We start from the raw sequence: 27433 nt of genomic DNA, 5'->3' as shown, positions 1-27433 counted from the left end.
TACTAAAAATACTTTAGCATAAAGAGCGAGGTATTTATCTCCTCCTAAATACCTCACTCTTTATGCTAAAGTATTATTAGAACCCCTCATATTCGTAATAATATCTGTTCGTTTAAAGTTTCAATGGTACTCCTTCCTTTCATTTGAAAAAAGTGTTCATGATTATTTTTCATTGTTTTCTTATAGTAATGCTAGAAAATCCTGCGCCCCTTTCATTGAATTTTTCTTCCCCCATGACAGATTCCTCCAAGGAAAGATCCTCCAACATAGCCCCTTCTCCTCAGCCCCAACCCCAAACAAAATAAAATCCACCTGAAAACGTCTGTACACTTCCCAATAACCATTATTGTGTGTAAACACTGGTCAAACTTTGTAACTTAAGGCCCCTCCCCCAGGGACTGTGGGGGAGTAAGTCATCCTCAAAGACATAGTTATTATGGTTTTCGACTATGCTGAACAAAATGGCTATCTCAAAATTTTGATCCATTGACTTAGGGAAAAAAATGAGCGTGGGAGGGGGCCTAGATGGCCTCCAATTTTTTTGGTCACTTAAAAAGGGCACTAGAACTTTTCATTTCCGTTAGAATGAGGTTCATTTTTTCAATATAGTGTTTTTGATTTCTTGATTTTATGTATCAATGATAAATTTTCATAAATTATTTTATTGACTATTGTAGTGTTAGCTAAATCTGAAATTAATTCTACTATCATAGTATTAGCTGGAAATAAATAATGGTTCTTCTTTATATTAAATAAAAAAAACAAGTTTTTTTAACTGAAAGTAAGGAGCGACATTAAAACTTAAAACAAACAGAAATTACTTCGTATATGAAAGAGGCTGCTTCCTCATCAACGCCCCGCTCTTTATGCAAAAGTTTGACTCTTTCTCTCAATTCTTCTTTTTAAAACAGTAAAAAACTTTAGCGTAAAGAGCGGGGCGTTGATGAAGAAGCAGCCTCTTTCATATACGAAGTAATTTCTGTTCGTTTTAAGTTTTAATGTCGCTCCTTGCTTTCAGTTAAAAAAACTTTTTTTTTTTTATTTAATTTCTGAACGTTTTTGAATCAATGCATGTTTTGATTTTGGCTCTCCGCAGAGGAATAATTAAAACGAAATTTGCATTTTTTTTTTTTTTTTTTGCTAAATGACTTTCTCATAATTTTGATCGAATGATTTTGAGAAAAAAAGAGCGGGGGAGGAAGCCTAGTTGCCCTCCGATTTTTTGGTTAATTAAAAAGGCAACTAGAACTTTTAATTTTTTACGAATATTTTTATTAGTAAAAGATTTACGTATTTTATAAATTAGCTTACGTAAAGAACTTTTGTATTCTCATATTTTTATTACATATATGAGGGGGTTCGCCCCCTTGTCAGATCCTCGCTCTTTACACTAAAGCTTAAATTTTGTCCCAATTCATTAAGAATGACCCCAGAATCACAAAAGCCGTAGAATAAATAGTTGAAATTACTAAAAATACTTTAGCGTAAAGAGCAGGTTATTAGGAGGAGGTGAGCCCCTCAAATGGGTAATAATTTCTGTTTGTTTTAAGTTTTAATGCTGTTCCTTACTTCCAGCTGAAAGAACTTTTTCATATTTATTTTTTCATTGTTTTTTTTTTTTAATAATGCTGGTAAATCCTGCGCTCCCTTAATGGAGATTTTCTTCCCCCATGACAAATTATCGATGGAAAGTTCCCCCAGCATATCCCCCTCTTCTCAATCCCACCCCCCAACCAAAAAAATCCTCATAAAAACGCCTGTACACTTCCCAATAACCATTACTATATGTAAGCACTGGTCAAAGTTTGTAACTTGTTGCCCCTCCCACGGGGACTGTGGGGCAGTAAGTCGTCTCCAAAGACATAGTTATAATGTTTTTCGACTACGCTGAATAAAATGGCTATCTCAGAATTTTGATCCGTTGACTTTGGTAAAATAATTAGCGTGGGAGAGGGCCTAGATGCCCTCCAATTTTTTTTGTATTCCACATTTTTGCAGATAGGAGCTTGAAACGTCTACAGTAGGGTTCTCTGATACGCTCAATCTGATGGTGTGATTTTCGTTATCAAAATTCCATTTTTTAGAGTTTTGGTTACTATTGAGCCGGGTCGCTCCTTACTACAGTTCGTTACCACGAACTGTTTGATAACCATAGTAATTCACATATCATTGATCCCCATTCTAAGAGCACTTGAGGGAAAAGATTATGTTACAAAGTACAGGGGAAAGATGAGGAAATCTGTAAAAAAAAACAACTTTTTCTGAAATGCTATTATAAAGCCTTTTGAAAAGTATTGTTTGGTCTTGGGATACGCATGAAGTTGAAAATCATTGTGAGGGAAAAAGATGTGTACTTAAACTTGATAAAAATGGGGTTCGGGGGAACATTAATACAGGAAATTTGTCACGAAAAGATTACACTAACGCTGCAAAATAAAATACTATGTAAAAAAAAGAACAGAAAATAATTAAAAAAACATTTTCCGCAAAAAAATAATTGTCGAAAAATAGTAAAGAGCTTAATTAAGCCAAATATGAGCAGACATAAATTCAAATAATTTTCCAAGCGTACAACTACCACAAATCACCATCAATACATAAATTTAACCAAAAACAAACAGAAATTACAATAAAACCGAGTCAAACTCAAAAGTTGATAAGAGTAGGGCTGACAACCCCCACGCTTTCTCAAGACCAGAACATAATTTGTACTTTATTGAAAAAAAATTTTTAATGTTTTAATTTTTTGGACTTTACTAAATAAAGAAGTTTTGAGATAGTACGGAATAAATATCAGAGTATGTATATTAAACTGACAATACATGGTTATTTCTTCTTCTTTTTTTTTACTAAAGTGGAAATTATGTTCTAGTCTTGAGAAGACATGGGGAATGCCAGCCCTACTCCTTTTGATTTTTTGGTCGTTTTGAGTTTGGTTAGGTTATCTATTGTAATTTCTTTTCGTTTTGGAAACCATTTATTTATTAATGGTGATTTATGGTAGTTTTACGCTTGGAAGATAAGAAAAACAAACTGGTAGAATTTGACAACATTTTCGTCTGTAGAAACTTCAAAAATACCAATTTGTTGTTTTCAAAGCCAACTATCCTTTCAAAGGAAAGCTAAATCTTCTGAAACTTTTTGGTGCCATATGTTTTTAGCTTAATTTTGATGATTGTTCGCCTGCTTTTTCTTCTTCTTTTTTTTTTCATTTTGTGCCCACTACTGCCAAAATTTGAAGAAGTTCACAAGGAAGTCTTTTCAACAACATGAGATTTGTGGTTTTTTCTAAGTTTTTAAGACATTTTTCGTGTGTAAATCCCTCTTTTACACTTTCCTTAGCACTTTTCAAAGAAACTAAAAACAAAACAAAACTCGAAGAAAATTGAAAATTTTAAACCTTATTTTCCAATTTATTCTTCAAATTCGAAGTATTGAATGTATTGAATCTTATTTCGAATGTATTGAGAATGACATCACGATGCAAACTGGCACTGGCACCAATAGAGCCAGTTTATCCCTTCCCTGTCCAAAAGTAACTCTCAACTACGCTATAATAGTACTCCGACTTTTGTTTTCCTCAGATTTCCCCCAAAGTGTTAATTCTCACGTCCAATAGATAACCCCCTCCCTGCTATCAAGCCCTAAATATAATATGATGTACTAGGATCGTAAAACTCTTAATGTTGTGATTCTAAATTCTCTGGTACCCCCTTCAGGTCACTGGGCAACAAAAAAAATGATAAATCTGGGGATAAACCCCAGCAACTCCCCAAAAGTGTCACTAGCCCTACCCACCATAAAACTCCTTTTTCAAATCAAACTTCTCCTTTTTCATCAAACTCCTTTTTTTATCGTCTGCCTTATAAAACGGCTTTTTTTTTAAACTCATAATAGTAAAATTACAAATAATAAAAAAATGCTACCATTTCCGTCCTAAAACCGGGATACTCTGAATTTAGGTTACTGTAATAAGTTTGTTACACTCCTCACTTATTATTATTTTCACCTTGGTGAAAAAGGTGGAGGAGTAATGATTTTTTGCCGTGACACTTTGTCAACAAGGGAAGTAAAAACTACGGAAATAATTAAATATGATGAAATAATGCGTATTATAGTTAAACAGAAATTTCTACTCCATCCATTAACCAGTATTATTGTTGGATATTTTTATTATTCACCCAGCCAAAAATGGGAGAAGCGTAAAAATTTCTTGGAGAAACTCTATGCATCTCTAGATTACATCCAACCAAAACACCCTAACACTGAGATCAGCGCTGTAATTTTCTATGAGACAGGGGGGGAATTGTCCTCTGCAAACCCAAACTCCCCCCAGGATTTTGACAACATTACACCATCTGCTGGGATTCTAATAACTGGTGACGGAAATGAAATAAATATGAGTCATCTTTATAAGGAAGCTAATTAAAACAAATTGTTAATATCCAACAAATCAGATTGTATATCCTTTGGCCTCATTTGCATAAACATACATGAATTCAATATGAGACCAAATTCCCCATCGACTTGGTGACAGTTACCATTTTACACTTTGTCTAAATCCAACACAAGATTATATCGGGAAGTTTAAATTTGGTGACTTTTAAGTTCGACCGGGTATTAATAGTTGTCTCCTCAAGTTTGGAACGTGGTTTTTATAAGAATTAAATAAAAAAAGACGTTTTTTAAATGAAAGTAAGGAGCAACATTAAAACATAAAACGAACAGAAATTACTCCGTATATGAAAGGGGGTTTTCCTCCTCAACGCCCCGCTCTTTACGTTAAAGTTTCTTACTGTTTTGAAAATTAGAGTTAAGAGAAAGAGTCAAACTTTAGCGTAAAGAGCATGGCGTTGAGGAGGAAAAGCCCATTTCATATACGGAGTAATTTCTGTTCGGTTTAAGTTTTAATGTTGCTGCTTACTTCCATTTAAAAAACGTGTTGTTTTTATTTAATTGCAGATTATAGCCATCGGCAAATCTTTTAATAAAAGGTTCTAATCTGTAGTGTACCAATTGAACTTTAGGATTCCCTCGAACAAGCAGACATCCATATTTTGCAATAGACTACGAGACTTGTAAAGAGGGAGAGGCAAGGTGGATGGAAATAAGTTCTAAAGAGCAAAAAACCCCATGCAAAGTTAGGAGGTCGACGCAGAATCTTTGGTCGGATGACTGATGGCTCCTTTGTCCTGGGTGGTAGAAATAGACGATCCAGGCATTAGGAAGCTTTTCTATATCCGAAAGACATGTGGAACTACATGAGCCTCAGTATCATCATGAGAATTATGCACAAGGTTGACATCCAAGTCATTCAAATAAAAGTGTAAAAGTGTGGGTCTCAGCATGGTAGTCTGGAGAGTCCCAGTCTCTTAAATCTCCGTCACCATTACGCGTAGGGGGCAAAAGGCGACCATATATTTTTTTCATTACCTTCAACTATAAAGCGCGTAGAAGAGAAATTATAAAGCAGAAATTATAAACTAAGTCCGTTGATTTTGAATTAAAATCAAGCAGTTGGGGGAATCAAGCAGTCGGGGGAATCAAGCCATGACTAATTGTAGAAAAAATCCAAGAGAGATAGTCCGAGATAGTGAGAGGCAAACCTGCCATAAGCCCTTTTAAGGATTGTATTAAAATGATGCTTACCTTAAAGGTTTGAAATATTGACACAGATAATCGTATCTAGCATTGGGCACTGGTACTAGACGTATCTAAAAAAAAAAAAATAACATATAGCAACGCTTAACACTGAAGTACTGAAATGAATTAAATTTATCAACAAAACAGTTACAACAAAACTGACACAACATGCCATAAGCTCCAGAACCATATGTTTCCCAAAGGAGTCTACGACCATACAAAAATGAACTGTCCATTCAAATATTATGTATAAAAAATAATAATCAAAGCAATTACTATAAAAGTAGTTATAATGATAATACATGAAAACATAAAAAGAACAAGAGCTAAGAGCTCATGTGGCACTTGTGACGAGGCGAGAAGAGCTAAGAGCCAAGAGATCATATGGTATGAATTCTAACAAAATTCTATGAATCAATAGATTGATTTAAAATAAGAGCTCTGAGTCACAAAGTCCTTCTAAATATCAAAATTCATTAAGATCCGATCACCTACTCGTAAGTTATAAATACTTAATTTTTTGTAATTTTTCCTCTCCCTTTTGCCCCAATTGTGCAGCTCCCTAACACGCCTACCAATTTTCATCGCCCTAGCACGTCCAGAAGCACCGAACTCGCCAAATCACTGAACCCCTCCCCCCAGCTCCCCCAAAGAGACCGAATCCAGTACGATTCTGTCAATCACGTATCAAGGACATTTGTTTATTCTATCCACCAAGCTTCATCCCGATTCCTCCACTCCAAGTGTTCTTCTCCCTCCAACTCCCTGAAGATATCCCCCTCCAACTCCCCCCAATGACAAAAGATCTGGTCAGGATTTGAAATAAGAGCTCTGAGACATGAATTACTTCTAAAAATCAAATTTCATTACGATCCGATCATCTATTCGTAAGATAAAAATACCCCAATTTTCATGTTTTCCAAGAATTCCAGTTTCCCCCTCCAACTCCCTTGAATGTCACAGGATCTGGTCGGCATTGGAAATTAGAACTTTAAAGCACGACATCCTTCTAAATATCAAATTTCATTAAGATCTGGTCATCCTTCGTAAGTTACAAATACCTCAATTTTCAAAATTACCCCCCCCCTCTCAATTCCACCAAAGAAAGCAGATCCGGTCCACCCATCCAGTTTCATCCTGATCTCACCGCTTTAAGTACTTTCTAAGATTACCGGTCCCCCCAACTGCCCCCCCTCCAATTACGCTTGATCCGGTTGAGATTTAAAATAAGATATCTAAGTTACGAGGTCCTTCTAAATATGAAGTTTCATGAAGATCCGATCACTCCTTCGTAAGTTAAAAATACGTCATTTTTTCTTATTTTTCAGAATACCCCCCCCCCCAATTGAGCGGATCCGTTCCAATTATGTAAATCACGTATGCAAGACTTCTGCTTATTTTTCCAACCAAGTTTCATCCCAATCCCTCCAATCTAAGCGTTTTCCATCATTTTAGGTTTCCCCACCCCAAACTTCCCCCAATGTCACCAGATCCGGTCAGGATTTCAAATAAGAAATTTGAGACACGACATCCTTCTAAATATCAAATTTCATGGAGATCCAATCACCCGTTCGTAAGTTAAAAATACCTCGTGTTTTTTTTCCACCAAGTTTCATTCCGATCCCTCCACTCTAAGTGTTTTCCAAGTTTTAGGTTTCCCCCTCCCAACTCCCCCCTAATGTCACCAGATCCGGTCGGGTTTAAAATAAGAGCTCTGAGCCACGATATCCTTCTAAATATTAAATTTCATTGAGATCCGATCACCCGTTCGTAAGTTAAAAATACCTAATTTTTTTTTTTTCAGAAATACCCCACCCCCAACTACCCTAAAGAGAGCGGATCCGTTCCGTTTATATCAATCATCTATCTAGGACTTGTGTTTATTTTTCCCACCATATGTCATCCCGATCCCTCCACTCTAAGTGTTTTCCAAGTTTTAGGTTTCCCCCCTCCCAACTCCCCACCCCCGTCACCAAATCCGGTCGGGATTTAAAATAAGAGCTCTAAGACACGATATCCTTCTAAACATCAAATTTCATTGAGATCCGATCACCAGTTTGTAAGTTGAAAATACCTCATTTTTTCTAACTTTTAAGAATTACCCCCCCCCCCAACTACCCCAAAGAGAGCGAATCAGTTCCGATTATTTCAATCATGTATCTGGGACTTGCACTCATTTTTCCCATCAAGTTTCATCCCGATCCCTCCACTCTAAGTGTTTTCCAAGATTTTAGGTTCCCCCCCCCCTCCAACTCCCCCCAATGTCATCAGATCCGGTCGAGATTTAAAATAAGAGCTCTGAGACACAATGTCATTCCAAACATCAAATTTCATTAAGATCCAATCACCCGCTCATAAGTTAAAAATACTTCATTTTTTCTATTTTTTCCGAATTAACCGGCCCCCCACCCCCACCCCCCCAGATGGTCAAATCGGGAAAACCACTATTTCTAATTTAATCTGGTCCGGTCCCTGATACGCTTGCCAAATTTCATCGTCCTAACTTACCTGGAAGTGCCTAAAGTAGCAAAACCGGGACTTTAGGTTTCCCCCCTCCAACACCCCCCAATGTCATCAGATCCGGTCGGAATTTAAAATAGGAGCTCTGAGACACAATATAATTCCAAACATCAAATTTCATTAAGATCCAATCACCTGCTCATAAGTTAAAATACTTCATTTTTCTATTTTTGGCGAAATTAACCGGCCCCCCACTCCCCCCAGATGGTCAAATCGGGAAAATGACTATTTCTAATTTAATCTGGTCCGGTCCCTGATGCGCTCGCCAAATTTCATCGTCCTAGCTTACCTGGAAGTGCCTAAAGTAGCAAAACCGGGACCGACAGACAGACCGACAGAATTGGGGATTGCTATACATCACTTGGTTAATACCAAGTGCCATAAAAATGAATAAGAATAATGACAGAAATTAAAAAAAACGAGTGAATATTTTCTTCTAAAAACAGTTGATTCTGACATTCGTATTATTATTATGTATGGATTCACAAAACTGAGTCGATCAAGGCTCAGGCTACAGACGCCTGTAGCCTCCGCTCCTCCCCCCAAAATAGCGTGCAATGCTGCTGGGCTACTGGTGCCCTCTCAGGCTCAGAATTTTGAGGTTTCCACTATTACTTCCTCCCCAAGAACCCTACCAGCAAACTTAGGGCCTGTCTCCACAGGCAAGACTGGCCCCTTGGAGGGGAAAGAAGAGTCACCCTAAAATCGCCAACCATCAAAAACAAGCGTTACTTGATTCTCAAAACCAGTATTAGCAAAAGTACTTCCTTCTCCCAAGTTACTCTTCAAGGGATGTTTTGTTGTGCAATGGTCAGCAGTTCACATTTCCTTAGGATTGAGCCCTACTCATGGGCATGATTTTGGTAGTCATCACTGGACCAAGTCCATCTAGTTTTGGGAGTGTATTCCACAAAAAAATATTCCTCACAGTCAGGCACGGGGGGGGGGGCAGTAAATGAACGGTGACAGATAATACCAATAATAGGCTCGTATTAGAGCCTATTACTCGCACTATGAGAGGGTTTTCACCACGATCTTATTTTTGATGCGTGTCTAACACCCAGTAATAAACAACATATGTGGTGTTATCCATACAATTTCAGTGTTTTTAAATTACCATAAGAAAAATAACAAAAAATCGCAGTTTTCAGTTATTAATAGACCTATGCTGGGTCCAGGACACTAAAAATGTTTTGATTTTAATATCCTTGGGGCCTTAAAATAAATTACATATTCTTATGAAACTCCTTCACAATGTATAAGGTATCTTCTTATTTTGTCCCTAGGGCTGAATATCATAATATATCATATCACTATTTCTCGCGGTACCCTAGGACCCTCCGCAGAACCTTAGGGTTCTGTGCGACCCTGACTGAGAATGCATTCCAACATATGAACGATCGAATTCAGATATCTCATGTAGCCCGGGATGTCGACAAGAGGCCATACAAGAATGTTAAAATTTAAAGTTAATTTGGAAGTTCCATGCTTTTTTTATATTCTTATAGCGAAAGATTCCGCTTTTGATTCGAATTATAATTAGGCTATCATTAATTTTGGCGTCAGCAGCCACAAGAAATTTGGTAAGAAAGATTTGAAGGGGAATTGCCTACTTCAACACATTTTTCTTATACAAACAATTTTCGAACAGTTAAGGCTTAAAATAAATACAAGCTGTAAATTTGGGATTAAACCTGAGTAAGGACATTCTAACTAAATATTTTTGACAAAAAAAAATCACTGAAAGCGGAAGCTTGTTCGAAGATACATAAAACCGTTTATAGTAATAAAGGGTAAGCGAAGAGCAAACCTAAAAACCAAAACCCTAAAAACTGAATTTCAGTAGCAATATATAGATCTAGGGATGTGCACAGGAATTTTTCTTTAGAGCAAGGGATACTAAACAAGAGCTAAGAGCTCATATGGTCCTTGTGACTAGGCAAGAAGAGCTAAGAGCCAACAGCTCATATGGTATGAGCTCTAAAAATTCTAAGAATCAATAGATTGATTTAAAAGAAAAATCAGAGGCTTAATGCCGGTCAGGATTTAAAACAAGAGCACCGAGTCACGATCTCCTTCTAAATATCAAAATTTATTAAGATCCGATCAGCCACTCGTCAGTTAAAAATACCTCATTTTTTCTAATTGTTCCTCTCCCTTTAGCCCCCCAGATGGTCGAATTTGGGAAAACAACTTTATGAAAGTCGATATGTGCAGCTCCCTGACACGCCTACCAATTTTTATCGTCCTAGCACGTCCAGAAGCCCCAAACCCGCCAAATTACTGAACCCCTCCCCCCAAATCCCCCAAAGAGAGAGAATCCAGTACGGTTACGTCAATCACGTAAAAGGACATTTGCTTATTCCAAGCTTCATCCCGATTCCTCCACTCCAAGCGTTTTCCAAGATTTCCTCCTCCAACTCCAAGCAGTGTCAACAGATCTGGTCGGGATTTGAAATAAGAGCTCTGAGACATGAATTCTTTCTAAATATCAAATTTAATAAAGATCCGGTCACCCGTTAAAAATACCTCAATTTTTCTAATTTTTCCAAATTAACACACACACCCCCCCAGCTCCTCCAAAGAGAACGGATCCGTACCAATTATGTCAACCATGTATCTAGAACTTGTGCTTATTCTTCCCATCAAGTTTCACCTCCAACCCCCTATGTCCCCAGATCCAATTCGAGTCGAAAATGGAGCATCTGAGACATAAGATCCTTCTATATATATCAAGTTTCATTAAGATCCAATCACCTATTCGTAAGATAAAAATACCCCAATTTCCACGTTTTCCAAGAATTCTGGTTTCCTCCTCCAACTACCCCCAATGTCAAAGGACTTGGTCGGAATTTTAAATTAGAGCTTTAAAGCACAAGATCCTTCTAAATATCAAATTCCATTAAGATCTGGTGACCCGTTCGTAAGTTATAAATACCTCATTTTTCCAAATTACCCCCCCCCCACCTCCGTCAGAGAGAGCAGATCCGGTCCAGTTATGTCAGTCATGTATCTTAGACAGATTTTCATTCTTCCCATCCAGTTTCATCCTGATCTCTCCTCTTTAAGTATTTTCTAAGATTTCTGGTCCCCCCAACTGCCCTCCCCCAAGGACGCTGGATCCAGATGAGATTTAAAATAAGGGATCTGAGCTACGATGTCCTTCTAAATATGAAGTTTCATGAAGATCCTATCATTCCTTTGTAAGTTAAAAATACGTCGTTTTTATAATTTTTCAGAAATACCCCCCCCCCCAATAGAGCGGATCCGATCCAATTATGTCCATCGCGTATCAAAGACTTCTGCTTATTTTTCCCACCAAGTTTCATCCCGATCCCTCCAATCTAAGCGTTTCCACGATTTTAAGTCCCCCCAAACTCCCTCCAATGTCGCTATATCCGGCCGGGATTTAAATTAAGAGCTTTGAGACACAAGATCCTTCTAAATATCAAATTTCATTGCGATCCGATCACCCGTTCGTAAGTTAAAAATACCTCATTTTTTCTAATTTTTCAGAATTAACCCCCCCCCCCATAATACCTCAAAGAGCGGATCCGTTCCGGTTGGGTCAATCATGTATATAGGACTTTTGCTTATTTTTTCCACCAAGTTTCATCCCAATCCCTTCACTCTAAGTGTTTTCCAAATTTTTAGGTTTCCCCCTCCCAAATCCTCCACAATGTCACCAGATCGGGTTGGGATTTAAAATAATAGCTTTGAAACAAGATATCCTTCCAAACATCAAATTCCATTAAGATCTGATCAACCGTTCGTAAGTTAAAAATCTTCATTTTTTCTATTTTTCCTAAATTAACCGGCCCCCACTCCCCCTCCCAGATGGTCAAATCGGGAAAACGACTATTTATAATTTAATATGGTCCGGTCCCTGATACGCCTGCCAAATTTCTTTGTCCTAGCTTACCTGGAAGTGCCTAAAGTAGCAAAACCGGGACCGACGGAATTTGCGATTGTTATATGTCACTTGATTAATACCAAGTGCCATAAAAACCAAGTCTATTTAATAATTTGAATAAGACATACCAAAACATTCGATGAAATTTAGGATGCCCCCTCCTGCGCATGTGCCTGTATACATTAAATGAACTTACTTTTTAGGGTGATTCCACATTTTTACCACAGCATTCTTATTGTCCTCCCCCCTTACGGATTCTTGACAGAATAAGGCACACAAATTGTTGATGTTTTTTTACTCCCAAAAACCAGGGAAAACCACAGCTTTCCCAGACGATTTTTCACTTTTGCTGATCCAGCCTCCCTTCCATTAGGGTTGTTTCACAAGGAAGAGTGAGAAGCAAGGAAAATATACAGGAGATAAAATATGTATTGTACAATTTCTCAAGAAATACAATCTATTTTTTAGCTTCCACAAGAGTGGGAAGTTTGATGAAAACTGATCTAGTTGTTTGACAACACTTGAAAATATTCCACACATGAGTATTAGACATAACATTTCAAGAACAAACCCAACAAGTTGCTACCACAACAACACTTCTACAAGTTCAAAGCCTATAAAGTTTGTCAGTAAAGGAACAAAGGGTATCATTATTATATCTGGAGTCAGAATTTATCCTCCACAAAAAAAAAGAGAGAACTAATTTATTTTTTTGGTTCGTGAAAAAAATAAAACAAGATTAGGAAAAAATATATAGGACAAACATGCACTATAAAATCTCTAATAGTTTACCTTATAAAACTTAGTGCTAAATTGAGCTGATCACCTGCAGATTGTGTTTGCTTCACTTTTAGTTTAGCTATGACAAGAAATTTTGTGGATTCTTTAGAAAAAAAAAAAGAATTTTATTAGACAATAAAAGTTACTAAAAATATTCCAGACCAAACATGCACACGTGCAATTTTATCAAAGCAAGGTAAAACTATATAAAATCCATTGGCAACAAAAAATCCTGGTATTAATCAGGAGGGTTTGGGGCAGAGGCCAGAGAAGTCTTCTTTCCATAAGTTCTTGAAGAGACGTGTCACATGTTTTATGGTGTCTGTTATAGGCCAAGAGCACCAATTCTCAAAAATGTACGTAGAGGGGCAAAGATTTTTCTCGATTTTCCCTCATGAAGATACAACAGAATATACTTTCCAAAATATAGAAGGGAAGGGGGCAGCTTTACTTACCTTGATAGTATTATTAGTAAAAAAGACAGTTGGAGCAGTGAAGATGTTAAAAGTAGAATAGTCAAGGATCAGGTTCTTTTTTCAAAGCTGAAAACAGTTTGGAAGAATAGGAAGATAAGTCTGTGAACCAAGATTAGAATATTAAAAGACGACAGTTGTAAAATATGGTACTGAAGCATGGGTGCTCCAAAAAACGAAGGAAGATTTGCTAGATGTTTTTCAGAGAAATTGCCTATGGATAGTTTTGGGCACCTGGCTGACTGACTGTATTTCCAATAGTAGGCTGTACAAAAAGTGTGGTTCAACCCCACTTTCTATGGATACAATGAGAGAAAGGTTGAGATGGTTAGGACACATTCTGCAAATGATGGATGACAGCTTGTCAAAGATTGTCCTTTTCAGCCAACCGTCTGGGGCTAAACAGAAAGCAGGTTGTCCACAGTTGGGGTGGGAGGATTTCGTAAAGAAAGATTTAAGGGAAACGGGAACTTCATGGGAGGGTGTAAAGAGGGAGGCTTTAAATAGACTAGGCTGGAGGAAGATCGTCCATAGCTTAATTGGCCTTAGGTGGCTTGGTGCTGTAGTGAGTTGTTAATAGTAGCCTATTAGTATAATATTTATGTGATAAGCACCATTAAGATCTTAAACAGTTCCAACTTTTAGACCTTATGGTTAAAATTTCAACCTGTAATGTTTTTTTTTGTTTTTTATTGTCCTAACAACAAAACAATTGAATTATCTAAAGCAACTACCAAACTCTGTACAAAATCAGCATTGAAAAAACAGCAGATAATAAGAAAGAAAGAAGAGACTAAGGTTAGTGTATCTTTAGCATAGCCAACAAGTAATACTTATTTTCATTGGGGTCAATTGTGCAGAAAAGGAAGTTCTCAGCAGAGGCTTGGCTCTTAGTTAGGACATTAAAAAATGTAGATTTCCCAACATTTGGGATGCCAACTATTCCAACTTTGAGGTTAGTGCCCACTCGACCCATTAGAGGTTTCACTTCTGGAGCTGCTACCTTTTTGGGTGCCATTATTTAAGCCCTGCAAATGATAATAGATTTAGATAAAAGCAACAATGAGGTAGAATAAGAAGTACTATGGCTCCTGTTTCCTGCTTGACCTCCAAAAAAAACTTATGTCCATAATTTCTAGTCCTTTCAACTATACTGGACAAAATGATTATCTCAAAATTTTGATTTGATGTGTCTGGGGAAAAGATGGGTGTGGCAGGGGAGAGCTGACGTGCCCTCCAATCCTGTCCAATTTAATTCTACAATCAAATGAGCCCTTTTTAGAGTTTCTAAGAAAAATCCTTCTATACAAAATATCCTTGTTTAAAAAAAATAATAACAGATTGCACCCAAATTGCTCTTTACTTAGGCAGTGCTATTGAAATGCCTATAATCCAGACATTGCCTATTCATCCTGTCTTTTTAATAACATCATTTAGCCAATTTCAAGCATATTGTTGTCTTTTAACAGTTTTTTTTTATTATTTTTGTCCTGCTTTTGCTTCTTGACCATGAAATATATATATGGCAATTGTGGTGCTGATTTTTTTTTTAAATAAGCGGCTTATTGTGTGTGTCATCTGTGTTTTACATACATTACAAACTACTCATGACTATGGGTAGTAATTGGAGGAGGGGGCATTTGCCAGTCCCCTTTAGATTCTGAAAGACTTTTTTTCAAAAACTGCTGAAAAAAAACAAAAAAATGCTCTTCTTCCAATTCTAAAATCCATTTAGTTGCCTCTACTTTTTAGTGTGAATTAATGCCCCTTTTGACAGCACACACTGGAATTGCTCCATGTTTTATTTATTATAATTCAAATTTGCAATAGATATTTTTGGTTTTTCACTCAGACAGTAAAACAAGATAAAGTCGCAACATTAGGATAAAACATTTTAGTGCACTATCTCAAGATGAGGTAGTGATTAGAAATGAATCTCTACTTTTAGTCAAAATGAGCAAATATCAAATGATTTATATATATCACGAAACTAGTCTAGAATCTTCCGCATCTCATGCTAAAGCAAACAGAGCAGATTTTTCTGAATATAAATGTTTCTGAATAGAGATTTTGGTAAATTTTCTGATTAATGTAGTGATGTGATAAATCAGAAATAAAGACACTTAAGGAATCAAAATTTTATCTTGAATCCAAAAATAACATTCGTTTGTATTAAAAACAAACTTTCCCTTGCCCCCTTAATGTACAAAAGTATATACTGAACTAAGAATTTGCCCTTATTTTCAAATACTTTGTTTTAGCTACAAAATACTGTGGCTAACCAATTAGTGTTGCCTCCTGCCCCCCATCTAACCCTGTAAATATAGCACATTTAAAAACCACTTCTTGGATCTGCCCTGTGTCAAAGATTGAGCTGTACTTTCCAAGACAAGTGTCTGAAGCTAAAATGTGCATTTGTGATTAGCATCCACTGTAAATGTTTAGGGGCTGGTCAACTGAAGGAAACATGCTAAATAAATAAATAGATAAGGCCTACCATTAGATTCTGTAATTTATGATATTTCCAAACATCATCATTGCTTTTCTGAAGTTAAACCTTGCCTACTCCCCCCCCCCCCTGATAGTCCAATGTTTAGCCCTAATAATAAATTTCTATATTATTGAATTTTTTGTCATATACCATAAGTCCTTTGTTGACACAGATTTTAGGCTATTTACCAAAATATTATTTCAAATGATTTTAAAAAGTGGATAGCAGTGGAAGAAAACATGATAATCTGATTAGAAAGCATAATCAACATTATAAAAAAAGAATGTAATTGTTTTTTCTGTTTTAAATTCCTTACATTACAACTTAGAGACCATTAAGTATTTAAATCCTTTTTGCTTCACAATGACATTTATAAGAATGACTTTCTTGTATGGCTGCTTATTACTTCTTTAATGAGAATTCAGCAGTCTCCCAAATTAACAGTAACTATTGAATATAGCTGCTTTTTGTCAAAAGATTCAGCAGTAAATGTGTCTTCAGATAGTTTATTCCAACGGTTGATAATTCTGGAGAAAAATAATTGATTGTGATCTCTGGATATGGTAGACTGCTTAACAAGTTCCTAACACTGACCTCTGGTTCTTGAATTAGGACCAACAATGGAAAATAATGCTGAGAGATTATTAGCCTTCATTAATGTATAGGTTAGAATGGTTACCTCTATCTTTCCTGTAAACAAGTGTTGAGAGTTTCAACTTGGATAGTTTTGCTGGGTAGGAAAGCTCCCATATGCCATATGTCACTTTGGTGGCATGTGTCTGTACATCTTCCAAAACTTCAATGTTTTTTGTTTAATACAAGGAGGCAACAGACATTACAATTTTTAGCCATAATGAAAGCCATGCTGCAAGTTGGGCAAGAGGTTATATGTTTCAAGTTGTCTAATAATTGCAGAATTGACTATTACCTTAAATTGCATTTAAAGCAAGATAAGGTGGACTACATCCTCCAGAAGAATATCTCACTGTTGAATTGATGAGGTGACAAAATTAGTGGGTGTGATGTGCCACTGGTAATTCCACTCCAAATCAACTGTATTTTTGAAAGAATTAATTCACTAGTGACAGTCTCAATGGAAAGACTGTTCCAATTTGGGACAGCATGTACTGAGAAAAAGTTTGTCCTCTCTCTACATCTGGAGGGCTCCTGTTACAGCTTCATTGAGTGGCCTCTTGTCATGGTGGCAAGGGAGGGAGTAAAAATGGAGTTAGCCATGTTATTTTGGTGAATTTTCTTGACAAAAATGACATCTTCTCTGTGTATCTTCAGGCAATGCATACACTCAGGGTAGGGAAGCTCTTGGTATTGGTTGGCAACTAAGCTGTTGGCTAAGTTGTTCTTCTCTGTATCTCTGTATGTTGTTCTTCTAACAACCACTGATGTCATGATAATAGGTCAATAATTTTTTAGCAAGGGCTTTTCTATCTTTCTTAAATATTGGAATGATATGGATGGTTTTCTAATCTAGAGGTAGTCAGGAAAGATTCAAGGATAAGTTGAATAGCCATCAGGATAAAATTCTAGTTGAGTGACTTCTTGCTATCTCAGAAAGGGGTTAGGTTAGGAAAACGAAACTTTCAGGGATGGGTCTACAGGCTAAAGTATATCCTGGGAAGGTATTCTAAGTACCCACTTCTACTCCTTCTCCCTCTTGAGGGCCCTGAAAATTGCCTACATGACAGGTCTATACCTATTGAAATTTTGACAAAACAACATTTTACCTTAATTTTTTGTTACCAGTTTCTTTTTCTCTGCCTTTAGTTTTCAACATGCAATTCCTGTTATTTGAGTAGAATTCTAAGCTACATCAATGTTTTTTTTTCAATTTGTTTTTTTTTTCAAAAAAGTATTTGCATATGTTTAAAACCTTATAAATTGGGATCAAGCAAAGTTGTGAAGCTGAAAACAATTCTGTTGTACTTCATTCAAGCAGAAGATCTATTTTGTAAGATTTCACTTTCATAGCACACATATTTTTGAAGGTCATCAAAAGTCCAGGCCCTCTAGAGGGAAGAGTAGAGGTAGGTACTTCAAAATACCTTCCCTTCTCAAAATAATTTAGGAAATGTATTTGCATATGTTTAAAACCTTATAAATTGGGATTGAGCAAAGTTGTGAAGCTAAAAACAATTTTGTTGTACTTATTAAAGCAGAAGATCTATTTTGTAAGATTTCACTTTTATAACACATATATTTTTGAAGGTCATCAAAGGTCAGGGCCTCCAGAAGGAGAAGGAGTAGAGGTAGGTACTTCAAAATACTTTCCTTTCCCAAAATAATTTAGGAAATGTATTTGCATGTGTTTAAAGCCTTATAAATTTGGATTGAGAAAAGTTGTGAAGCTGAAAACAATTTTGTTGTACTTCATTCAAGCAGAAGATCTATTTTGCTAGATTTCACTTTTATAACATATACAGCCTATTTTTGAAGGTTGTCAAAGGTCAGAGCCCTTTAAAGGGAAAAGGATTGGAGGTAGGTACTTCAAAATACCTTTGTGGGACATACTTTAGCCTGTAGACCCATCCCTGAAAGTTTCATTTTCTTTCTGATATAGCAAGAAGTCCATCAACTAAAATTTTACTGCCATCAGTACTATTATTTATCAATATTAAGGAGACCATTGTATCAATGATGTTTGTGAGAGACAGTTTACATTCTTTAGGGCAAGATGCACTGGGAATTTTTGGTTTCTTACAGCCCATATTACAAGAGCTTAATATGAAAATATAGCCTATATGCTTTATTTAGCCATGGGGCTAAGCACATGGTTGCTTAAGAAAATCAACCATTATTTGGGAAGTGTCCTACAATAAAATGAGGAGTCTAAAACCCTAGCCTACTGCTTTTATTTTTATAGCATATTTCCCTTAGTAGAGAAAAACTACTGATTATTACCTGGTGCCACTATTACTTATGATTCTGTTTGGTATACTTAGCGTTATATTGCCTAGGCTATGCCTACATTTTTCAAACTAAACTAGCCTAGTGCCATACAATCCTTAGAGAAAGAACTCTAGTTTCTGGAAAATAAAATGGTTATTCAGGTAATTTAACTATTGGAATGGTAGATAACTATCAAAGTACTGGCTTTCTTGTCATCAGCTAAAACTAAACTTGTTTCCTTTAGACCTTAGGCCTAGCCTACTTTACTTTACCTTAGCATATATTCAAGAAATTTGACTCAATTTAATTTTGTTAAGCTATTAATTCCTATCAAAATTTCATTAACTTAAAACGTATCATTTTGTGCAACGACTTCTGTGTTCTAATTTAAAATATCATTAAGGTGATTTCCTGCCGCGTGCTAGGCAATCTTGAAATTTGGCAAGCAATGAATTCTAACTGCGGTAGAGCCAGTGGGAACGGCACAGTAAGCTGACTAGCAGTAGCGTCATTTTCGAATAAAATGCACGTGTTTAAATTTAAGGGACAGTTTAATGCTGATTAGTATAATTTTTTTATTCCTTCTGTTTCAGAGCATTTAGAGCCTAAAAGGAGTTAATGCTTAAAATGCTACCATGTGGCAATTTAATGGAGCCTCAATGTTACCTGGAAGAAGTCAATCCTTAGAATGATTCCAAATGGCAATTTAAGGTAATAATTATGCCTGGATATGCCAGAAAACATGGAAATCTTTAAATTAAATAATAAGTTTTTCATTGATTTAACCTACTTGCTAATAGATAGCCTACTACTCAGGGTGTCCTTTAATGTTGATCCCAAAATATGGTGATTTACTAACCTGGCTCAGATCCCTCTTTCTTTTGCAAAATCACTGTCCCACCTTCTTCCAAGCAAATAACTTCATATTCCATTACTTCATTCTTGTCCATATTTATTTTTTGTTGAATGAGATTTTTGTTGAAGAAGGTGAATTATGTACTTATTGCGCTAACCATTCTTTTGAGCACGGTAAGAAAATCACTTACTGCGGTTACTGCCGGCAGTAACTATTCTCGTTCCCAGTGGGTTGGGCAGTAACCATTTTCCCGCTAGGAATGGAAATAGTAACCATTCGGTTACTACAGTAAGTCCCTGGAACACAACCTTTATCTTCTAATTTAATTTGTTCTTCTTCTTCTTCTTATTCAGCAGACGGGCTTTTCAGTCGATACTATTTAGCCCTTTTCCTTTTGGCTCACTCTGTGAGATCAACAGAGCTAAGGAGCTGGTTTGTCTTATATGATTTGTATCTGCTCAGATTTCTTGAAGTATATCTTTTGATACCAGCAGTTGAATTATAAGAGAGTATATATTGATCTCTGTGCTCTGCGGGAGAGTATGGCCAGCAAGACGCTTGGCTGTTAGTGGAATTTTGTGGCGTTTGAAGCATTCTAACATTTTACATCGGAGGGTATACTGTGCAGACGTCAGCATATTACATTCAAATAGGCAGTGATCTATTGTTTCATTCTTAAGATTACATGACCTGCAAAGGGGGGACGAGGGAACTTCGCCACTTGAATTAGGGATCTGATATGAAAATGCCTGAAAATTTAGCCCCTATGAACCTGACCGAATCCTATGATAAATCTTGGAAAGGTGCTTACTTGGGAAAGATGATAGGGTAGGATTCTTATTATTTATCAGTACCTCTGTAAATCTCCAGCGGTAAATATCTCTAATGGGGATTGGTCTCCCACTTGGCTGGTCAATATTTAAAGCATTTTTTGCTATTTCATCTGCCTTATGGTTACCTATTATACCTGATTTGTTCTTCTTTTTTCACAATACATTCATTGCCTTCTTCTTGGAAGAATTCATTGCGCCTGAATGAGATGTTACTATGTAGTTTCTATTGTCTTAAAAAATACTTTACTTTTAGAGTAATACTCTAATACTCAGAATTTATTAATATTCAGAATATGTGGTAAAATTCTAGTTTAGTGACTTTTGGCTATCTCGGAAAGGGGCTAGGTTAGGAAAATGATACTTCCAGGGATGGGTCTAAATGCTGAAGTATATCCCGGGAAGGTATTTTGAAGTACCTACCTCCACTCCTTCTCCCACTCAAGGGTCCTGACCTTTAAAAACATGTGTGTTATAAAAGTAAAACCTTGCAAAATAGATCCTCTGTTTGAATGAAGTACAGCAAAATTGGGTTAATGTTCCTATTACCTGAACAATTGTTTAGGGTCATGAAACTATTGTTAATAGATGTATTTTGACTTTTGAACATCTTTTCTCTTTTGCAAAACTACCGCAAACTCACCGTTATGGAGTTATTATATATTTGCACATTAGGGGGGGGGGGGTAAAGTATAGCATTTATTAAATACAGCAATGGTTAGTTTACGTATTTAATATATACTATGCTTTACCCCCCACCCCCCTAATGTGCAAATATATAGCCCAAATTTGTTTCTAAACTATTACAGATTCGCAATTTCAAATATCCAATCAACAAAAACGAAAGTCATCGCAATTCTATATATATAAATACAAGAATATTTGGGCCGGAATAACTCCATATCGGTGAGTTTGCAGTAGTTTTGTAAGAGAGAAAAGATGTTCCAAAAGTCAAAATGCATCTATTAACAATAGTTTCATGCCCCTAAACAATTGTTCAGGTAATAGGAACATTGACCCAAAATTGTTTTCAGCTTCACAACTTTGCTCAATCCCAATTTATTAGGTTTTAAAGATTACCTTACCTTAATTACCTTAATCCATCTGAGAGCTTTAAGGTCTTCCAGACACGTAGTGCTCTTGAATTGATGACTGCCAGTCGAACCTCCACTGCTTCTTCTCCCACTCTTAATCAAGTTGGTTTTTGAAGGACTGGATGGAAGGACTGGATGACAGTTGAATCTTTCAGTTTATTCCAATGATTTATGACTCTTCTCGAAAAGAACGTTTGGCGAGTTTTAGATCGGGAGCTTGACTTTGGTAGTTTCTTGGAGTGTCCTCTTGTGTATTGCTGGCTGGTACTGAGATTGCTGCCAAAGATTGCTGACTTTTTGTTCTGTAGCTTGTAAGTAAGCATCATTTCGCTGCGCAAGCGTCAGTAAACCAGAGTGGGTAGTTTGAGGTACTTGAGGCGGTCCTCATATGAGGTTGATGCTAGACTTTTTATGCATTTTGTTGCTCGTCTCCGTACGTTTTCGATGAGCCTCACATCTTGTTGATAAGAAGGACCAGCAAGACATATGCCAAAATCGAGATGAGGTCTGACGAGAGCCTTGCGTAATTTTATAAATATAGATGCCTGTCTGCTTTTGATGGTTCGTTTTAGAAGTCCAAGACTGGAGCTTGCACGGGAAACAACATGCTGGACATAGCTGTAAAATTTAAGTTTATCATCAGTAATGACACCTACATCCCTTTCTTCTGCTCTGTTCTTTAGTTTCTCTCTTACTTTGGTCGTGGGGTTATACATCGTGTAGTTTGCCATTGGGTCCAAGGTGTAATACACAGTACTTTCCTGCATTAAATTGGAGAAGCCAGTCATGGGTCCAAATTTGTGTCTCATCTATGTCGCGCTGGATTTTTTGAGGGCATGCAATACCAAAGAGTTTGGCATCATCAGCGAATAGGTGCATGCCATTATCAATATGGTTGAATATGTCATTGATGGAAATCAGAAAGAAAGCTGGACCCAGTACAGTTCCCTATGGTACTCCGCTCATTACTTCAGCCTCGTCAGAGTATATTGGTTTGCCATCTGTAGCAAATTAGCGAACTTTCTGCTTGCGCTTTGTAAGGAAATTCATCAGCCAGTCTACAACAGCCTGATTGATGCGGATATTTTGGAGTGCAGTCGACTGTGAGGAACCTTGTCAAAGGCTTTAGCAAAGTCCAGCAGGAGCAGGTCAACCGGATTTCCTTGGTCAATTAGGTCTGTGGTTTCTTCGTATGATTCCAAGAGGTTTGTTTCAATTGATTTCCCTGACTGGAAGCCATGCTGCTTGGGGGACAAGATCTTGTTGGTTGTCAAATGCTTAAGGATTAAATCATTGACTATGCGCTCAAGTATTTTGACGACGACTGAGGTCAGGCTAATTGGCCGATAGTTTTCAGGCTTGGAACGATTACCTTTCTTGAAAACCAGTGTAATACTGACTATTTTACAGTCTGCTGGCAGCTCTCTCGTGGTAAGTGATGTCTGGAATTTTCTCCTAAGTGGTTCTGCTATGATAGCTGCAGTTTCTTTTAATAGCCTGGGATGTAGGTTATCTGGTCCTGGCGATTTATTAGTATCTAATTTCTGTAAGCGTCTGAGAACCTCCGTATGCGATAGATTGATGCTTTCCATTGGTGATTATACAATGTATTCAGGTGAAGAGGCTAACAGACCATCGGGTTCAGTGGTGAAAACAAAAACGAATTGCTGATTTAGTGAGTTTGCAAGCTTGTTGATATCAGTTATTTCTTCACCTTCTTCAGTTACTAGTTTCCTGATGCCTCGTCTATTATGGTCTTGGCTAAAGACATATCTCCAAAATTTCTTTGGATTCGTCTTAGCTTCGTCTGCAAGTTTAGATTCGAAGCTCGTGTATAAATCGCGTGTTAAATTTTTAAGTAATATCTTTTGTCATTGTCAGTAGTCTTCGCGGTTTTGGGATGAGCTTGCTCGAAGTGTACTGCTCAGCTTTGTTTAGCAGTAATTCCTTGAAGCATTGTCATTGTTGTTCTAAAGAGCCGATTAGGACTTCATCCCAGGAGATGTTGATGAGATCCATTCTAATCTTCTCATAGTCTATGAAGGTCCTTTTGATGTAACTGTTAGTTACTTCGAGGAATGTTGTTTTTATTTCAATGGCAATATGGTCACTTTTCCCGATTAGGGGCATGTACTTAGTATAAAGAACGGATTCTGGTCTTCAAAGAAATATTTGGTCTAGGAGGCTTGGAAGCTGCCCGCTCATGAAACGGCTCGGTTGGTCGACAATTTGGTGGAGGCAAGTATCATGGATCATATCTATGATGGGATTCACAGAATCAGAGGTGACATAGGGGAATTGGTCTTTCCAGGTGATGGTCGGCAGGTTGAAGTCGCCCGCAATTAATAGGTCACCCCTCTGGGTGTCTGCAATCTTCCGAATGAGCTCAGCTAGCTTTGTATCTGTTTGCTCGGGTGAAGGTGATGATGGGCTTCTGTACACGCAGCCAATTCTAACAGTGGGATGGTTTTTACTCTGTGGAACTGAAATATCGAAGAATATTGTTTGAGCGTAAGGGATGCGCAATAGCGGTTGTACTGGGATGCGCAATAGCGGTTGCAACATACGAGGATTTGACTAATGCAAGTGTTCTACGGTGGCAATGACTAGATGATAAATTGGATATAGTGTGGTAACCTTGCAGATTAGCATGTGAGTCTAGGAGCTGGTTTCTTGAGTTCTTAGGACAGACCCCAGTAAGGAGTATAACATCATAGTTATTTGCGTAAATCATAGATTTCAGCTCGTTGATTTTGTTAGGAAGCTGGTCAACGTTTGCGATTAGAGCGGAAAAATCTTGACTTACTTGCTTCCTTTTTGAGTTAGATATTTCCTTTTGGTAATTGTAGATATTTCGGACTGGCTCATCTTCAATAGACAAGAAAGTGCTGCAGGATCTACTATCGTCGGTTGAATTGGCGCTTTCATTTGTGAAGGACTTGAACGAATCAGGACTGGACGAGTAAGGAAGTTCATCAATACTTGTTAGTTTATCGATATTCACTGTGTCACTATTTACACTATGTACAGTGCTAGCAGATGGAGCAACTAGCATTCCATGGTCTGGTGAGAGTATCCGCCACCCGGGCGCACAGAGTTTTTTGAGACGATCTGTCCACGGTTGATAGCTAAGTTCGGCTCTCCTAGTTCAGTTTGGCGTCTGAGTTCAGCGGCTAAGACTTTTCTTTTCTCCCGGTCTTCCCGTGATGCATCTGCCCTAAACTGAATTCTTGACCAAGCTCGTAAGATCTTTGTAGAATGCGTTTTTTCAAGTTTAAATTTTGGACAAAGAAAAGAATGGGAGGGGGTCTGCTGTCGGTTGATTTTTGATAGCTTGCTCCTGCTTGTCTGATGGGTTACTGATTGGCCCCAACCTTTTTGACAGGTGGCGATTGGCTTATAATGCGTCTTACATTCGTACTCTTTGCGTTAGGAATTTTGTATTGCTCTGTAAGGCATTTCTCAATGAACGCCTTGTCACTGTTTACTCCTAGCTGCAGGGGTACGCCATAAGCAACTAGGTTAAATTTCCTGCTATCTCTGTCTGTTTCCTGTCTAAAGAGTCTGCGGACTTCGTCTTCGAGGTGGGAATCAATGGCCTGTTTGATCTTGGATGTTTCCTGCAGCATTGTTGCTTCGACATGCTGTTTAACTTCTAGGATAGTACATTTTTTTGCCATGTTTTTTTCAAGGTCATCGACACGCTCTTTGACTTCATCTATTCTTTCGGTGATATCACGTTTAAGATCCTCTACCACTCTTTTAACTATATCCGCGATAGCCAAAGCACTTGGGACCTTGGATGTTATACAGCTCGAGATTTCAGCTAATGAAGGGGGGTCTGCTGATGTACCAGAGTGCTTGCAAACCGGACATTACCACTGCATATCTCCAATGGTTGACATCTTTGTTAAGAGTTCCTACTCTGGGATGGACATGTTTATGCATTCTATACAAAGCCATTTTTCACATCCATCGCATAATACGGCTTTAGATTCTGGCTCAAGACCTTGTTTGCACACTGCGCAGAAATCTAGAGACTTTTTTGGACTGGATAATTTCCGTTTGCAGTCTTGTTTAGGAGTCATGTTTTTCGCGCAACTTTTTGGATTCACGCTCTTGTCGGTCTTTTTCCTTATTTCTTATTCTGTGGCTAGCGTAAAAAAGATCGCAGCGCGAATGAAAATGCAACGCGTAGGAAAACGCAGCGATAATGAAAACGCAGGGTGAATGAAAACGCAGCGCAAAATTAAAAATTAATCACCGTAAGTGCGTATGAAAATGCAGCGCGAATGAAAACGTAGGGTGAATGAAAACGCAGTGCAAAATTAAAAATTAATTGCCGTCTTAAAATTATTTACTGGATTGGACCTGTGGGAAGCGCAGATACCCAAATCGCCTATCCCCAGCAGTTTAAGGACAAGTATCCAGCCGGTACCAATACTGCCCTTTGTGTTCGTTATCGCTCTCTTCTGCACAGGTTAATCCAAATGAAGAAGATGAGCGGCTCTGTTTACGTAATCTGTGGCTTTTTAGAAAGAAACAAATACTTAGAAATGTCTCTTTTTACAAATACTAGAAATGTTTCTTTTTAGAAAGAAACAGACCCGAAGTCCCATCATCTTCCTTGTCAGAACTTCACATAGCATTAAAGCAATAATTACACGTGACCAATGTTGTTATTCTCGCAATTAATCTTGCCGTTTTAAGTGACACGTGGCCTGACAAGTATTTGTTGCCATCTTTTAGGGGTTAAACCTCGATTAGTAAAAATCCCATTGGAGAATTAAACAAACACAGGGTTAGGGTACCACAAGATTAGAAATAATGCAAATAATAAACGAGAAACAGATATACAAATACATTTCCTAAATTTTGAAAAAAAGGTAAAATTCAAGTTAATTGACTTCTTGCTAGGCTATCTTGGAAAGGGTTTAGGTTAGGAAAATGAAATTTTCAGGGATGGGTCTACAGGGTAAAGTATGTTCCGGGAAGATATTTTGAAGTACCTACCTCCACTCCTCCCTCTAGAGGGTCCTGACCCTTAAAAACATGTGTGTTATAAAAGTGAAACTGTGCAAAATAGATCTTCTGCTTAATTTAAGCACAACAAAATTGTTTTTAGCTTCATAACTTAGCTCAATTCCATTTTATAAGGGGTCTAGAGAATTGAAACTTACAGGGATGTGTCTACAGGCTAAAGTATATCCCGGGAAGTTATTTTGAGATCCCTAACTATACCCCTTCCCCCTCCTCTATATAACGCAGTTTTTTGTGCATTACAGCTTATATTTTGGTCAAATTTGATCCTATATTACTACTAAAAGTGTAAATCCTTGCTTACCTTAGAAAAATTCAACGCTTCACTGTTTTTTAAGCTACTATATTCCATAATTACTCATAATTACTTCACCTGCATTGAGAAACAATTATCACCTTTTATGGTATAGTTAAGACTGGAATGCGGGTCTTTAAACCCGTAAACAAGTATCTTTAAAAGGCCTTTGACAGGAGTAACAATGATAAGACTTTGAACTTTTAAGGGGCTTCTCACTCAAAATTATGATTCGTTTCTACAATTGGGTAAGGTTATTATGTTATATTAATTTGAAAAAATTAGAAAGATGTATTTGTAACTTACAAATGGGTGATCAGATCTTAATGAAGTTTGATATTTAGAAGGATATTGTGTCTCAAAGCTCTTATTTTAAATCCCGACTGGATCTGGTGACATTGGGGGGAATTTTGTGGTGGGGGAACCTAAAATCATGGAAAACGCTTAGATTGGAGGGGTTGGGATGAAAGTTGGTGGGACAAATAAGCAGAAGTCTTACCGATCTCTCTCTCTCTCTTTCTCTGTCTCTCTGTCTCTCTGTCTCTCTCTCTCTCTCTCTCTCTCTCTCTCTCTCTCTCTCTCTCTCTCTCTCTC

The 27433-nt window shown here is 37.3% G+C and overlaps 1 protein-coding gene across 5 annotated transcripts in view; it reads right to left on the bottom strand.

The window, feature by feature from the left end:
- LOC136042237 (obg-like ATPase 1) overlaps positions 1-26870 on the bottom strand; it is a 52771-nt gene extending 25901 nt beyond the window's left edge. The window contains exons 1-4 of one of the 5 annotated variants that reach the window (XM_065727177.1): positions 19100-19160; positions 18997-19049; positions 14167-14357; positions 5650-5710 (exon numbers count right to left, since the gene is read on the bottom strand). In XM_065727177.1, the coding sequence (XP_065583249.1) occupies positions 5650-5710; positions 14167-14347 (242 nt within the window). In that variant the 5' untranslated portion in view covers positions 14348-14357; positions 18997-19049; positions 19100-19160. Of the gene's footprint in view, positions 1-5649; positions 5711-14166; positions 14358-18996; positions 19161-19583; positions 19707-26848 lie in introns of those variants that run through there. The other 4 variants (XM_065727179.1, XM_065727180.1, XM_065727176.1 and 1 more) reach the window with 4 other exon arrangements.
- Between the last annotated feature and the right edge of the window lie 563 nt (positions 26871-27433).

The sequence above is a fragment of the Artemia franciscana genome, unplaced genomic scaffold, assembly GCF_032884065.1.
Source record: "Artemia franciscana unplaced genomic scaffold, ASM3288406v1 PGA_scaffold_89, whole genome shotgun sequence".
Lineage (NCBI taxonomy): Eukaryota > Metazoa > Arthropoda > Branchiopoda > Anostraca > Artemiidae > Artemia > Artemia franciscana.
Note: the sequence above shows the minus strand (reverse complement) of the source record. Positions and strands in the feature narration are given on the sequence as shown.